General features: G+C 38.4%; 1 protein-coding gene across 1 annotated transcript; it reads right to left on the bottom strand.

Moving 5' to 3' along the window:
- Positions 1–1,091: 1,091 nt before the first annotated feature.
- Positions 1,092–12,287, bottom strand: LOC103107699 (glutathione S-transferase A2-like). Its single transcript, XM_007516509.3, has 7 exons — positions 12,175–12,287; positions 8,957–9,067; positions 7,014–7,065; positions 5,156–5,288; positions 2,929–3,070; positions 1,817–1,948; positions 1,092–1,418 (listed from the first exon to the last, which is right to left on the bottom strand). The coding sequence occupies exons 2-7, from the start codon at positions 9,041–9,043 to the stop codon at positions 1,293–1,295; spliced, it is 672 nt and encodes a 223-aa protein (XP_007516571.1). The 5' UTR covers positions 9,044–9,067; positions 12,175–12,287; the 3' UTR covers positions 1,092–1,292.
- Positions 12,288–16,286: the final 3,999 nt, after the last annotated feature.

The following is a 16,286-nucleotide window of genomic DNA, read 5'->3' as shown; positions in this document are numbered from 1 at the left end:
GTTCAATAAATGAAAATATAATTACAAAAGAAAGACTTTAAAAAAAAGATTATCAGGAGTTGGGCGAGGCATCGGGTTAAGCACACGTGGCAAGGACCAGCGAAGCACAGGGAACAGCGTAAGGATCCCAGTTTGAGCCCCCGGCTCCCCACCTACAGGGGAGTCGCTTCACAGGCAGTGAAGCAGGTCTGTAGGTGTCTGTCTCTCTCTCCCCCTCTGTCTTCCCCTCTTCTCTCCATTTCTCTCTCTTCTATCAAACAACAATGACAACAACAATAACTACAACAATAAAACAACAAGGGCAACAAAAGGGAATAAATAAATAAGAGAGAGAGAAGCAGTGCTCCATTGCTCCTAAAGCTTTCCCTCCTTCCTCCACCTCCCACGTAATAACGATAATGTGTGTCCTCTTCAGGGTGAGCTGCCACCTAAGCCCCCTTAAGTTCATTTGGCACTAGTCTTTCCTCCACCTGTAGTCAGAGCATTTTATTTTTAAAATGCCATTTTAAAGCCACTTTTATTTATGAGTCATAGTAGTTTACAAGATTGTAAGATTACACCCCACACCCACTGCAAAAGTTCTGTGCCCTTCCTCAGTTTAGAGCATTTTTCCTAGACTGTAAAGCTGTGCATCACTGTCTTTCTTCAAATCTTCAGTAAATTGTGTTGTATCAAGGATTCCTCCTCACACCAGCTCTCCAAGCCCATCTCACCATTTCAGCACTTTCCTGCCTGTATAGGTTACTGAGCCCATCTGAGAAATGCCTTCCCACCTGGCCTCATTGACCTCCTCATTGTATTGCTTCCCAGGAAGAATGGGCTTCCTCTGTGTTCACCAAGATTTCAGTGATTCTCCAGTTTATCCGAAGGCCACTAGAGCTCCTCTACCACCCACTAAGTTCTGGTGTTGATGTTGGTGTTGGTTTAATTAATATATTGATTTTGTGAAACCTGGGAATGCCCATTACAAATTTCTATCCTGATGCTCGGTAACTATATAACAAATATTGCATAACAATTCTTGGTGAAGATGGAAATGATCAAAGTTCAATCTAGGACTTTAAAAAAAGAGACAAAGTAAGGCATTAATATATGAAGTCATGTATGATTTTAATGAAAAATAATAAATTACTGTGGAAATCTGTTTATTGGTATTTTTTAATTTAATTTCCATTAACATATATATTGCTATAGTTTATTACTGTCACAATAGCCAGAATCTACATTCAGGCAAGGCAGTTATTGTTGGAAAACTAGAAGATTCATTCTGATGAGCTGGTTAACTATATGTTTTACTTAATATTGAAAATCTTCTTTGCTTTTTCTAAAGTTTTCTCATCCAGTGGAGGCTTCCTCTGACTACCAGGCTGCAGAAACTTTTGCACATTGGGGAGGTTGCTGACTCTGGTTTTCAGGGCCTGCAAAGAATAAGAACAAGAACACAACCTTACAAAGAAGTTAAGGACTGCACGCCCATCATTACCACAAATCAGGAACTCTGAGATCATCCCAGAAAACAACCAAATGAAGAACATGGGGTAATGTACTTTCCTGCTAGGCCCCAGTTGACATGTTAGCTGCACATGCATAAGGTTATGATACTGAAGGAAGCTTATATGCAATGGTATCTCTCTCTATGTCTCTTAAAATTTCCTCACCAAACAAAATTCAAGTCAGGGACTTAAAGCAAACATTGTAAACCTGGAGTAATAAAGTCTGGTCAGTAGTATGAATCACAGCATCACCATCCTAATCCCAAGAATTAGATTCCAAGATGAGAATGGTGCCTTCCCCTCTGAGGACTATGAGAGGTCACCTTGAGCAGAGCGAAGCTGGCCAGAAGACTGGAGTCAATCTCATCCAAATAATATAGAAGTTCAACCAGGTGAATGTCAGCTTTGCTCAGCTTGTTGCCAACTAGGTAGTCTTGTCCGTGGCTCTTTAGCACCTGCAGGAATGTGAAAAAGCAGGTCAGGAATATTAGAGAGAGACTGGGTCCTCTGGCTCTTCCCTGGGCTTGACCAGCCTGACTTTGCTACCTCTGCTGTTATCTGTAGATGTCTGAGGAGTTTCAGGCCCTTATTTTCACCTTCCCACTTGAGACAGAGGCAGAAGTGAGTCTCTGTTATTGTTGATTTGTTCTTCCTTTAAGCCCAGACTTTGATAATCTTTCCTCTCTCCCAACACTTTGCGTCCCTTGACGGACTTTTGCTGGACACCGAGTTTATCATCTATGCACACTGAGTCTGTGCACCACATGTTCTGGTCTTAGCAGTCCTCAGATTTCAGGATGTGAAACCTCTGCTCTCTCATTCTCTTTCTACTGCTGATTTTACCTTCAGGGCCTGCAGTCTTAGCAGGTTATTTGAGTGTGCTCACACCCCTCTGTTGTCCTTTTCTCCTCTCTCCTCTTCCTCATTATCTCTCAGGGATATGAATCAACCTGGATGAACTTTAATTCACTGTCTCTGTATAACATTGTCTCTTTTGTTGCCCTTGTTGTTTTATTGTTGTAGTTATTATTGTTGTTATTGGTATCATTGTTGTTGGATAGGACAGAGAGAAATGGAGAGAGGAGGGGAAGACAGAGAGGGGGAGAGGAAGATAGACACCTACAGACCTGCTTCACCGCCTGTGAAGTGACTCTCCTGCAGGTGGGGAGCCTGGGGCTCGACCGGGATTCTTACACTGGTCCTTGTACTTTGCGCCGCATGTGCTTGACCTGTTCTTCCTTTAAGAAGAACTACTGCCCAACTCCTTGTATAACATTGTCTCTGAGTCCTAACTTACACCAGGCTATATTCTAAGTAGCCATATGTCTCCAGGTGAACAGCAACTGATGTCTGCAACTTACTTTGTAATGCCCAGAAATTTTTTTCTTTTGACCTCTAGTCTCAGTGTCCCCCTATTCTTGAACATAACACTGACCTTTTCAAAAACAGGCAAATAGCGACCTGTTGCCTTCTCTTTGATCAGAGCAAGCTTGGCACCTCTTTCATTAGGTGGGCATAGTGGCAATTGCAAGATCATTTCACTCAGATCTGCTATACCTTCTGAATACATGTCAATCCTGAAACATAAAAATGATCAAACTGTCAAATATTTCCTGCCATCAAGATTATAGTCTAAAAATATAAAAGAATGGGATACCAGGAGGTAGCAAAATAATCCAAAAATACTTGGGATAATTTTAGATGCCAGTCTTTAGATTGTGATTCTTGTTTACTATTAACATTCTAGAACAAGCGATTGAGATCAGTATATGTTTGAAAGTTTTTTATGCACATGACCTATTGGAGCTGGAGGATATATTTGACCTGTCAAGAGTCACGAACAGAGAAATACTGGTACGCTGTTGTAAGTCCCCTTTTATACTACACCTCATGTTTGCTCCATCTGCAGTGCTTTGTTCTGTGCACACACTTAGTGTGACTCCTGTGGCTAACAACTTGTAGCTGAGTAATTTCCAAGAGGCACCTTGTACAGTTATCTCAGTACTAGTCCACTTCTCTCACCTTACAGTCCATTTGCATGTGTAATGTCAATAGCTTTTCCAACTATTCACCATAGAACACAGTCTGTTGCACATGACTGTTGTCCAACTTGACCTGATGTCCATTTCATCTCCATCTAAAATGATCCCTTATTTTATATGCAATTTGATACAGTTACAAACAGGAAATATTCTAGATGTAGGGTTATTGTTTCTAACTGGCATTTCTATAGGACCACATTTAAAGTAAGAGTTAGCAATATATACCTTATATCTTAGCAACATACGCCTCATATAATAATGGCGTCCTATTACAATTTGCAGTTTAGTAAACTCACAGAATTCTATACCATTACCACATCTAATCCAGCATACTCTTTTTATTTTATTTTATTTTATGTTTTTTAAGCTCAGCTGTCTTATGGTGCTTCAGAGGATTGAACCTGGGACTTTGGAGCCTCAGGCATGCCTCAGGCATGAGGCATGAGAGATTTTATATAATCATTGTGCTATCTACCATTGCCTCAAGATATTCTCATCAATACTAAAAAAAAAAGAAAAAAGAAAAAAAATGCTTCTCAATTCTCTTGCCATCACTGCATACTCTTCCTTTCCTCTCAGACCTGCTTTTTGTTGATATAAAAACTGCTTTTTGTTGATATAAATGTAAATGTCTGGATATTTTATTAAAAAAATAATATCTTACAATGTGTGACTTTGTGCTTGCTTTCTTTTCTGTAATGCAACTTTTCAATGTTCATTCATGTTGTAGTATGAGTCCATATATTTATTCACATTTAAGGATAAACAATAATTAGGTTTACAGATATATTGTCAGCGGATGGACATTTGTATTTCTTTGACTGATAGATATTAAAACATCGCTGTGTTTGGTGCACAAAATTAATGAGAATGTTTTGCAGTTTCTTCTGTCTATATACACCAGTTACCCAACCACTTAGCCATCAGCCTCTACAAAACTGATCAAGTGGCAGTTTCATAGGACTGGTTAATAGGTTAGATAACATCATTCCTACACTATCTGGAACTTGAAAATCAGTGTTTGGGGCCCCTTCCCTCTCAAGCCCTTTTTACAAACAATCAGATCCTTTGTCCCCTTGTCCCTAGTTGTGACAAATGCCCAATTTCTTTTTTTTTAATGTTTTTATTTATTTATTACTGCATAGAGATAGAGAGAAATTGAGAAGAGAGAGGAAGAGAGGGAGATAGGGAGACACCTACAGCCCTGCTTCACCACTCGTGAAGCTTTCCCTTTGCAGGTGGAGACCTGGGTCCTTGCGCACTATGATGCAAGTGCTTAGCCAAGCCCGCCACCACCTGGCCTCAATTGTCCAATTTCTAAAGGGCTAAACACCTGCTGTCATGATTCTCCTGTCCTCCTGCCTACTAAACAGTACACTAACTATTGAGAACATCTGTCACCTGCTGTATGTGAACCACACCAGTTGAGATAATCATACTTACTTGATTCCAAGTCAGGTGAAAGTCCTCATAATCCTAAAACTATGTTATAATAGGCCTGTGCTTATAAAACCAAAATGTATATAGCCTGTCTGTCCTGATCCTCTACCATGGATCTGTTCAGTCAGGACCTAACTTATTTCCATTACTTTTTAATGAAAGAATATGAAAATGTCATACAGGGCTCTCTCCTTTAAGTCCTTCCCATAGAGGTTGTGTTTGCTGGCAATATAGTTGAGAATGGCTCTGGTCTGTGCCAACTTCATTCCATCAATTTCAACCATGGGCACTTGCTGGAAGAGCAAACTCCCATCTTTTGAAGAAGAAAAGAAAAAAGACAATTGAGTTAAAATGTACAGATAATATTCTCTTGGGAAAAAAATGTTGAGAAGACTAAAAATTTAAAAGGAATAAAAATCAAGGGAGTTGGGCAGTAGCACTGCAGGTTAAGTGCAGGTGGCACAAAGCACAAGGACTCTCAGTTCGAGCCCTTGGTTCCCCACCTGCAGGGGAGTTGCTTCACAAGCAGTGAAGCAGGTCTGCAGGTGTCTATCTTTTTCTCTCCCTCTCTGTCTTCCCCTCCTCTCTCCATTTCTCTCTGTCCTATCCAACTTTGACCATATCAGTAACAACAACAATAATAACTACAACGATAAAACAACAAGGGCAGCAAAAAGGAATAAATAAATATTTTTTTAAAAAATTTTTAAAAATCAATACTTGATTATATTTCAATGGAAATAAGTTTGTATTCATTATATATCAAGAGAGACTAAGGCAAAGGGGAGATAGAAAGGGAGAGAGAGTGACACCTGCAGCCCTTCTTCATCACTCATGAAGCTTCCTCCCTGTAAATGGGGATCCAGGGCTTGAATCTGAGTCCTTACACACTGTAATGTACTCGGCGGGATGTGCCACCGCCTAGCCCCTTAAGTTTGTTTCCTTTTACTTACTGAGCTACCTTTTTTTAAAAAAATATTTATTTTATTTATTTATTCCCTTTTGTTGGCCTTGTTGTTTTATTGTTGTAGTTACTATTGTTGTTGTCGTTGTTGGATACGACAGAGAGAAATGGAGAGAGGAGGGGAAGACAGAGAGGAGGAGAGAAAGATAGACACCTGCAGACCTGCTTCACCACCTGTGAAGTGACTCCCCTGCAGGTGGGGAGCCGGGGTTCGAACCGGGATCCTTATGCCGGTCCTTGTGCTTTGCGCCACCTGCGCTTAACCCGCTGCGCTATGGCCCGACTCCCACTGAGCTACCTTTTAATGTTTAATCTGTTATTTCATTTATCTCTTTATTTCCAACCTAGATAAATAGTAAATCTGTGTATATTGTGTCAATTTATCTTAGTGAATATTCTTTGTAGAAATTAATAAGACCCAGAAGAAGCCATCTGCCAGAAGTCATTTCAAATGGGAAGTTCCTAAAGTCACATGAATTTTAGGCCATTAACATCAGTTCTAAATGAGAATTTCAAGTTTCTTCTATGTTCTTCAAATTCCAGCACAGACTGTTATACAGGGCAGACCTTTTTTTCTTCACTTCACTGCTCCTGAACATTTTGTATCTCCTTACTCACACTCTACCTGACCTTTAAGTTAGTTGAATGCCATTCAATTTTCTGAATCTTTAATTAATTTTAAGATATTACCTTGTCAAATACATACGAAAACATAACTCAAAACAAAGCTGGGTCACTATCTGTTTGTTTGGGTCTCTCTCTCTGTCTCTCTCTCTTTCCTCACATAATTGGTGAAGAAATGTATGTGAGATACTGGATTGATATGGATCAACACATATAACAATCAGGAAAAAAAAAATAGCATGTTTCCAGGGCACCAAAATAGTCCTTGAGCAAAAACTTAGAGTGTTTTAGCTCTGCAATCCCACATTTTACATTTGACTCATTTTTTTTTCTCCATTCAAGACGTGCTAACTCCCACCATTCACATCCATGGGTATAGCATGATGTTATATCCCAACTTATAACTTCTATTATATACTATTCAGTGGAATTTAGATATTTTAGACTTACCATTTTTTAACTTTTCCAAATCTTGTGGAGACTCTATAAATTGCTCTTCAAACTAAGAAACAAATAATAAATGAGTTACTATTATTTCATAACATTATAGAATTTTTAACCCTGAATCTTCCCTATATGATCCCTAATATGCAGATGGTAAGATTTCTGAGTTTGGCAGGATACCCAGCGAAGTGTGAAGGAGGCCATTCAGAAATTTAAGTTAAAGTTATCAGGTAAAAGCACTGTTGGAAAACTAAGTGTTCATTCTTGCAGAGTCAATTTACTTCCGTTTTTTTTTTAATTTTTATTATCTTTATCTATTGGGTAGAGAAAACAAGAAATCAAGAGGGAAGGGGGCTAGAGAGAGAGACAGACAGACAGACACCTGTAGCCCTGTTTCACCACTCACAAAGATCCTCCCTGCAGGTGGGGACTTGGGGCTTGAACCTGGGTCCTTGCGCACTGTAATGTATGTGCTTAACCAGGTGTGCCACCACCCAACCCCCCTCTGTTCTGTTTTACACCTCTTTTGATAGGTCACAATTTGGCAAAAGTTGTCATATGTCACTTCAAGGAGACACTAAGATGTATTTTCGTTTAGGGATTTTTAATATATAAGAAGACCTGATTCTCCATGTAAAGTCAGAACAAGCGACTGTGTGTTCCTAGTAGAAGTATGCCTTGAACCAGTAACCATTTAATATATTGTCGTGAAGACACACCTGCTTTAATTTGCATCACTTCTTATCACAAGAATACTATATGAAATGGGTCATGCAGCTTCACAAACATAACTGGTTCAACTTAGATTTTTGACTCGGCTAATATGTGACACTGTAGGTAAGATTTCTTAATTCAAAGAAGAAAAAAAGTTTCAGCATAGTTTTTTTTTTAATTTATCTAAATATTTTTATATTACTTTTCCCCTGAGAAAGGGACTAGATTCTCATCTAAACTAAGAAGTATATCTCAATGACCCTTCTAGAGGGAAGCACTCAACAGAGATCCACATTCTCCAGTAGGAATGTGGCATTTTAACACAGCAAAGTGTTTTAAATGTTTTCCTAGATGCTGGCAACCCTCATTTAAGCACCTAATTAATTTCCTGCTTCCTTACCAGAATGTAAACTGTCTAAGGGCAGGAACCTATTTATCTTTATCCATGTGTCCCTGCGTCTTAGCACAGAACCTGATACTTAGCTATGTTAAACCAAATCATGACCAAGTAAATACATTACACCTGTATCAGGTAATTTGCTCTAGTCTGCTCCTTCCTATATCTCTAGTTATTATTTAACTTTTATTTCAGCTATTTTCTAACTTCTGAATTGTTATCTTCTATTATGTAATATCAAACAAAAAAGCAATAAAAGGTATGACCCTCCTTTTGCCTATCATACAGCTTCAATATTAATTTCAAGTCAATCTTGTGTCATATGTGCCTGCCTACCCATCCTCCTCCATCACATCAAATTGAACCAAATATCATATATATGTACATATATATATATTAATATATATATTAACCAAAGCACTGCTCAGCTCTGGTTTATGGTGGTGTGGGGGATTGAACCTGGGACTTTGGAGCCTCAGACATCAGAGTCTCTTTGCATAACCATTATGCTATCTACTCCCCCACCAAATATCATATATTTTATCATTATTCTTTAGTGTCATACAGTATTTTATCAGTACACGTTTCAAAAATGTCATAAATGCTATTTTAGGTTGCTTAGGTTCAGCTATGAACACCACATTGTAATGTTTCATACATTTCATTTTCTTTGCCTTTTGAAGAAAGGAATTTGTATCTTTTTAACAGCTGACAGTTTTTCTCACAAAAAAATCTTGACAGATCATTTAGCAAGAAAAGTTTCCTGGCTTAGATGAAAAAAGGACTTTAATTTAGTCAGTTTTAGATCCAACTTAAGATGACCTCTGTGAGAACCCACCTCTTCTCCAGCTGCAGCCAGGAGCCACCGGATGCATTCCATTCGGCCTCGGGCGTTGAAGTAGTGAAGCTTGGGTTTCGCCGCCATGTTGAATCTCTAGTTTCTCGAAGTCTAAGTGATTGGGAATAGAAGAGCAAAAGCACATTTTAAGATGTTTATCTGAACAGCATACACAGTGTTAAAGGAGTATGTGCCTTCTCATGCAAAGCTGGGAGAATTCTTGATGTGTGCTTCTTATCTAAATTCTCAGCTATCTGTAATGATCCCAGAGAAACTGCATCAAACCATTCTGCTGCTTTGATGGGTAAAAATCTAATTCCTTTATAGGCCAAAGGTAAGAATCTGTGGTAACGATGCATGTGTGGTTGTTAGAAGGTAAAAGGATTAGTTTATATCTATTGAAGACTTTTTTTTTTGAGAATTAATCACAGTTTGTTTTGTTTTCTAATTTTTAAAAATATTTATTTGTTTATTCCCTTTTGTTGCCCTTATTGTAGTTATTATTGATGTCATTGTTGTTGGATAGGACAGAGAGAAATGGAGAGAGGAGGGGAAGACAGAGAGGGGGAGAGAAAGATAGACACCGGCAGACCTGCTTCACCACTTGTGAAGCGACTCCCCTGCAGGTGGGGAGCCGGGGACTAGAAACGGGATCCTTATGCAGGTCCTTGCACTTTGCGCCACCTGCACTTAACCCTCTGTGCTACCACCCGACTCCCTTGTTTTCTAATTCTCTGAGTGTTTTTTAGCAGTTTTTTTTTTTTAATTGGGAGGATTGATGGTTTACAGTAAAGATTTTCTAATGAATCTAGACAATACTAGTAGTCACTTTGGCTATTTTATAAATTTAATTCTTGTAACAGTTATAAACACATTCCATTTATCTCTGTTGTTTACTATTTAAAATCATTTAATGTTATAAAATCATCTGAGGTGGATTCTGTTATTACTTCGATCTTAAAATTAGGAAAGCAGATTTCTAGAGAAACTTGCCCAGTGTAGATGGTGGACCTGTGACGCAATCCTAGTTCTATTTAGAACCAAAGTCAAGGCAGGTGTCTATCTTTCTCTCCCCCTCTCTGTCTTCCTTTCCTCTCTCCATTTCTCTCTGTCCTATCCAACAATAGCAATGGAAACCATAACAGTAACAACAAGGGTAACAAAATGCGAAAAATGGCCTCCAGTGGCAGTGGGTTCTTAGTGTAGGCACTGAGCCCCAGCAATAACCCTGGAGGCAAAAAAAGTCAGGTTCAATCCCCAGCACCAACCATAAGCCAGAGCTGAGCAAAGCCCTGGTAAAAAAAAAAAAAAAAGTCAAGTCTTTTTTTTTTTTTTTTTTTTTAATATTTATTTTATTTATTCCCTTTTGTTGCCCTTGTTGTTTTATTGTTGTTGTTGTTGTTGGATAGGACAGAGAGAAATGGAGAGAGGGGGAAGACAGAGAGGGGGAGAGAAAGATAGACACCTGCAGACCTGCTTCACCGCTGTGAAGTGACCCCCTTGCAGGTGGGGAGCCGGGGCTTGAACCGGGATCCTTGATCCGGTCCTTGCACTTTGCGCCATGTGCGCTTAACCTGCTGTACTACAGCCCGACTCCCAAAAAAGTCAAGTCTTTATACTTTCTATCTGTACTTTCTAAGTATGTACAATAATCCTACTAAAGTAGGTTGTGAAAGTCATTAATTTGAATTCATTAATTCATGAGAACGATCGCAAGGCCTTGTTGCATTCATAATAATACTCTAGGTCCAGACTGATCTACCTCTCTCTCTCTTCCTACCTCCCTTCCTTCCTCCCTCCTCCCCTTTCCACCCTCTCTCTTCTTTCTTTTTCGTTTGTGCCGTGAGGGACTTAGAGACAGAAAGAGGAGAGAAACACAACGCATAGAGTTCCCCAGTGCCATTCATGGTGCTTACCTGTGATAGAGGGGCTAAAATTCAGAGCTTCTTGTATAGTAAGGTATGAGTTGAACCTAGTGAGCTAAATCCCAGCCACAAATCCATTCATGCTTTCTTTTCCCATCTCTTCTTTTCTTTTCCTTTTCTCTTCTCTTCCCTTCTCTTTCCATTCCTTTCTAATTCTTCCATTCCCTTTTTCTCTCTCTCTCTCTCTCTTTCTTTCTTTCTTTCTTTCTTTCTTTCTTCCTTCCTTCCTTCCTTTCTTTTTTTCTTCCTTTCTTCCTTCCTTCCTCTCTTTCTTTCTTTCTTTCTTTCTTTCTTTCTTTCTTTCTTTCTTCCTTTTCTCCTTTCTTTCTTTTCTTACTTCTTTTTTTTTCCAGAGCACTGCTCAGCTCTGGCTTGTGGTGCTTCTGGAAACTTTGGTGCCTCAGGTTTCATGAAAGTCTTTTTGCTTAACCATTCATTATGTTATCTCCCTATTATGCTATGTTATTTATTTATTTGCTACCAGGGTTATCTATCGCTGGGGCCTGATGCCTTCAGTATGAGTCCATTGCTCCTTGCAGTCATTGTTTGCTTGTTTGTTTTGTTTTATTTGATAAGACAGAGAGAAAATGAAAGGGGAGGAGGAGATAGAGAGGAAGAGACAATACAATAGAGTGCATGCTTTGTATGTGTGAGGCCCCGGGTTCCTCCAGCATGACTTAATAGAAGGAAAGAAAAAAAAAAGGGGAGTCCGGCGGTAGCAAAGCGGGTTAAGCACATGTGATGCAAAGTGCAAGGCAAACATCCCGGTTCAAGCCCCTGGCTCCCCACTTGCAGGGGAGTCACTTCACAAGTGGTGAAGCAGATCTGCAGGTGTCTATCTTTCTCTCCCCCTCTCTGTCTTCCCCTCCTCTCTTCATTTCTCTCTGTCCTAACCAACAACAATGACATCAATAATAACTACAACAAGGGCAACAAAAGGGAATAAACAAATAAATATTTTTAAAAATTAGAAAACAAAACAAACTGTGATTAATTCTCAAAAAAAAAGTCTTCAATAGATATAAACTCTAATCCTTTTACCTTCTAACAACCACATCAACAGCAACAACAACAAAAAACAACAACAAGGGCAACAAAAAGGGAAAATAAATAAAATTTAAAAAAATTTTTTTTAAGAAAAAAAAAAATTGGAACATCATAAATAACAGTGCTGCTTTAGTCTCACTCTCCCTCATTCTCTCTCCTTCACAAACACAGAAAAAATACTTAAAATTGTTTTTTCAAGTTACCTAGTTGTGCCAGTGTGTAAAGATGCATAAATTGAGTACTTACCAAACTAAAAGCTGTCTCCCACTTGAATCAACAACTCAACTGCAATTCCTCCTGGGTTTATAAACTGGTTTTATCATTGACTAAATATCCTGTGAAAGGGGTAGAGTCCAGTTAGAGAAAAGTTACTCCCACCATGTTCAGGGACAATCAATGAATATTAGATTAGAAAAAAATGACAAGTCATCCTCTTATCACTAGTAGTTAATATTTTCCCTCTAAAGCTCAAGGGTTAAAAGATAAGGTAAAATCTGAACTCTCACAGCCTTTCAGGATGGTATAGTCTTTTAAAGAAATTTACAGTGAGGTTTTTCATGAATTAAGTACAAAGACTCATCCTGCATGTATCCTAAATATTGTATGGAAATATGTTGAAAATGTATTCATTCTTATCTGAAAGTTAAATTTAAGTGTGTGTTCTAAATTTTACCTGCTAAATCTAGTAATCCTATTGTAAATGTTTTCCTATCACTCTTAAATCAGTCTTTCTAGCTGCTGAGTTATTCACATTCCATGTGTACTCTGAATAATAACTATAACCCCTCAACTGTATCTCTTCTTACATTATTTTAATTTTTGTATGTTTAATGTCAGTTTCCTCCATTAAGTATTGTCTTCTCAAACCAGTAAGAAAACAGAATGCAAATATCTGGGTGAATTTCTCCTCTTTCCTGTTGATACACAGAATTTGTGTCCCTGAATGAGGAAATGTATATGAGATCCTGAACCAGTAAGAAAACAGAATGCAAATATCTGGGTGAATTTCTCCTCTTTCCTGTTGATACACAGAATTTGTGTCCCTGAATGAGGAAATGTATATGAGATCCTGAACCAGTAAGAAAACAGAATGCAAATATCTGGGTGAATTTCTCCTCTTTCCTGTTGATACACAGAATTTGTGTCCCTGAATGAGGAAATGTATATGAGATCCTGAACCAGTAAGAAAACAGAATGCAAATATCTGGGTGAATTTCTCCTCTTTCCTGTTGATACACAGAATTTGTGTCCCTGAATGAGGAAATGTATATGAGATCCTGAACCAGTAAGAAAACAGAATGCAAATATCTGGGTGAATTTCTCCTCTTTCCTGTTGATACACAGAATTTGTGTCCCTGAATGAGGAAATGTATATGAGATCCTGAACCAGTAAGAAAACAGAATGCAAATATCTGGGTGAATTTCTCCTCTTTCCTGTTGATACACAGAATTTGTGTCCCTGAATGAGGAAATGTATATGAGATCCTGAACCAAGACAGATCAGTACAAAACAACAAACAGGCGTGAACTAAGATAGCATGTTCCCAGGGCACCAATGTGATCCTTAAGAAACTACTCAAGAGTGTTTTAACTCTGCCTACACCTGCACTGTTGTCTTTTTACATTTGACTCATTTTATCTTTCCCCTCTCATTTATTTATTTATTTTATTTGTTTTTACCACCAGCATTATCACTAGGACTCGGTGCCTGCGCTAAGAAGAATCCACAGCTCCTAGCAGCCATCCCCCCACCCTTTTTTTTCTTCCTTCCATTCTTTTTTTGTGATAGGACAGAGAAAGAAACACCAGCAACACTGCTTCACCAGTTGTGAAGCTTCCCCAACTTCAGGACTGAGAGTCTGAGCCTACGTCTTCACAAATGGTAATGTATGTGCCAACCAAGTGTGGCACTGCCTGCCCCATTTGATTCACTTTCTCTTTGTCCAAGACCTCCTCCCCAACTCCCTCTCTACATACATGGACATTGCCTGATACTATATCTTCAACTTGTGACTTAAGTATACCCCTTTTCACCTCACCCTTTTTTTTTCCCAGAAGGTGAATTCACCATTTTTTAAATAGCTGAGTAGTATTCTTTTCATTCTTTCTTCCTTCCTTCCTTCCTTCCTTCCTTCCTTCCTTCCTTCCTTCCTTTCTTTCTTTTTTTTTTTGCCTCTAGGGTTATCTCTGGGGTTCGGTGTCTACACAAGGAATCCACTACTCCTGGAAGCCATTTTTCCCCATTTTGTTGCCCCGGTTGTTATTATTGTTATTATTGCCATTGCTACTGACTGCCTTGGCTTCTTTTGCCCATTTTTATTTACTTTTTCTTTCTTTTTATTATTTATTAGTGATTTAATATTGATTTACAAAATTATGAGACAACAGGGGTATAATTCCACGCCTTTCCTTCAAGAGTTCTGTGTCTATATTCCTTCCATTGGAAACTGCAGTGATTCTCCCAAAGTCACAGATATGGGTTGACTATTATTTCTATAACTATCTGTATTTGTCTATATTTGCCCTTTTTTTTTTCTATTGTCCTGTTTTGCCTTCCTTTCTTAGTCACACCTACACCTATATAGCTACTTCCAAATGTTGTTTCTTTTCCCCTCTTCTTTCCTCAGGTCTAAGGATCTTGATGGAATTGGAGTTCATAGCCCTCTGATCATCCTTTTGCCCATTTTTAATAGGAATATTTATTTTGTGTTGTGAGGAATTTAGTTAGGAAAAGATTGGAGTTTTTTTTAACAGGTAATTTGTTATAGTATGTTACCCCCAGGTTTCTAGTTATGTTGTGATTTTAAATACATTTAATTTCTAATATTTAAATTATCTTTTATTATGAATATACCTATCATACATAAAGGCAATGGAAAATGTAATGACCTTCCTTGTGCCCTTACCCAGCTTTAATAGTAAACTCAAGCCAATTTTGTATTATATATCCATTCTCCCCATCACATTAATTTGAATCAAATACCAAATATCCTATATTTTATCATTATTCTGTAATATTACCTATTGTTCAATCAATGGGAATGTTTCAAATTATTGTGAAAATGTAGTAAATGATCTCTAGATTGTTTTAAAATCCAAACATAAAGACCACACTGTGATGCACCATAAATGTTTCTATGCTTTGAAAAGAAAAAAATCTCCACATTGCTTTTTCAACCACTGACAATTTCTAATGCAAAATTCTTGATCTAGAGTGGGGATAGATAGCATAATAGGCTGTCATGCTTGAGGCTCCAAAGTCCCAGGTTCAAACCCCCCCCCCCCACACACACACACACATCTCACCATAAGCCAGAGCTGATGAAAGTAAAAATCTCTGGGTGGAAAGTGAGAGTTGATGTTCAGCTTCACTGGGGGGAGGGGTGCAGGGGGAGGGGGACTCCTTCACAGTAACTTTGGTGGTGGGAATGGTGTCGATGTACACTCCTATTAAATTGTAGTCTCACAAATCACTATTTAATTAATATGAGAGGGGGGAAATCTTGATCTATAATTCATTGAGAAAAATAACCCAGCTCAAGCAAGAAAAGTATTTTAGTCCATTTTAGATCCAACTTGTGTTGGCCTCTTTCAGAATCTGTCTCTATTTGCAGCTGCAGCTGGGAGTTACTGCGTACTCTCCGTTATACCTCGCACATTATAGTAGTGAAGTTTGGGATTCTCCACTATGGTGATGTTTCCTGGCCTCTCTAAATTAGAAGTATGGGAAGTAACAATGTAAAAAGGCTCTTAGTGATATATATTTGAACAGCACCAAAAATGCTGAAGAAGTGTCTTCTTGCTCCTGCAGATTCTGGAAAATTTGTTATGTTTTTCTTTTTTTTTTAATATTTTACTTATTTATTTTTGTGAGCAAGAGAAGAGAAAAAGAGTAAGAGAGAGAGAGATACATAGTGAGACTAGAGCTCAGTTCTATTTTCTATTTTATTGTGGGCTGTGGGATTGAACCTGGGACCTCAGAACCTCAAATGTGAAAGTCCTTTGCATAACCATTACTTTATCTCCTCAGACAGTGTTAACTCTTTCTTAATTCAGGTCCTCAGTTATTATCAGTTGTCATCCCAGGGAAATCACATCAAACCATTCTATTACCTTTGCTGGATAAAATCTGCTAGTCAATCAGTAAGAATCTATGCTAAGGTTGTATGTATGGTCATTAGGAGGAAGGAGAAGGATGCTTGTGTTTCTTTTCTCCTTTTAATACTGATTAATTGATTGACTGACTGATTGATTGACTGGAAAGACACAGATAGAAATCAAGAGGGGAGGGAGAAGCACCTGCAGCACTGCTTTGCTAGTTCTGAAGCTTCCCCTCAAAGATGGGGACTTGAACCTGG

Source organism: Erinaceus europaeus, chromosome 4 (assembly GCF_950295315.1).
Source record: "Erinaceus europaeus chromosome 4, mEriEur2.1, whole genome shotgun sequence".
NCBI lineage: Eukaryota > Metazoa > Chordata > Mammalia > Eulipotyphla > Erinaceidae > Erinaceus > Erinaceus europaeus.
This window is presented reverse-complemented; position numbering and strand designations above follow the sequence as displayed.

Bases quoted from the DNA above. Each gene is read 5' to 3' on its own strand.
- LOC103107699 (XM_007516509.3), bottom strand. From the start codon at position 9,043: ATGGCGGCGAAACCCAAGCTTCACTACTTCAACGCCCGAGGCCGAATG. The intron at 5,289-7,013 runs GTAAGTCTAAAA...CTTCTTCAAAAG, and splicing joins TTTGGAAAAGTTAAAAAATG to ATGGGAGTTTGCTCTTCCAG. The intron at 1,949-2,928 runs GTCAGTGTTATG...ACATTCCTGCAG, and splicing joins ATTTGCCTGTTTTTGAAAAG to GTGCTAAAGAGCCACGGACA.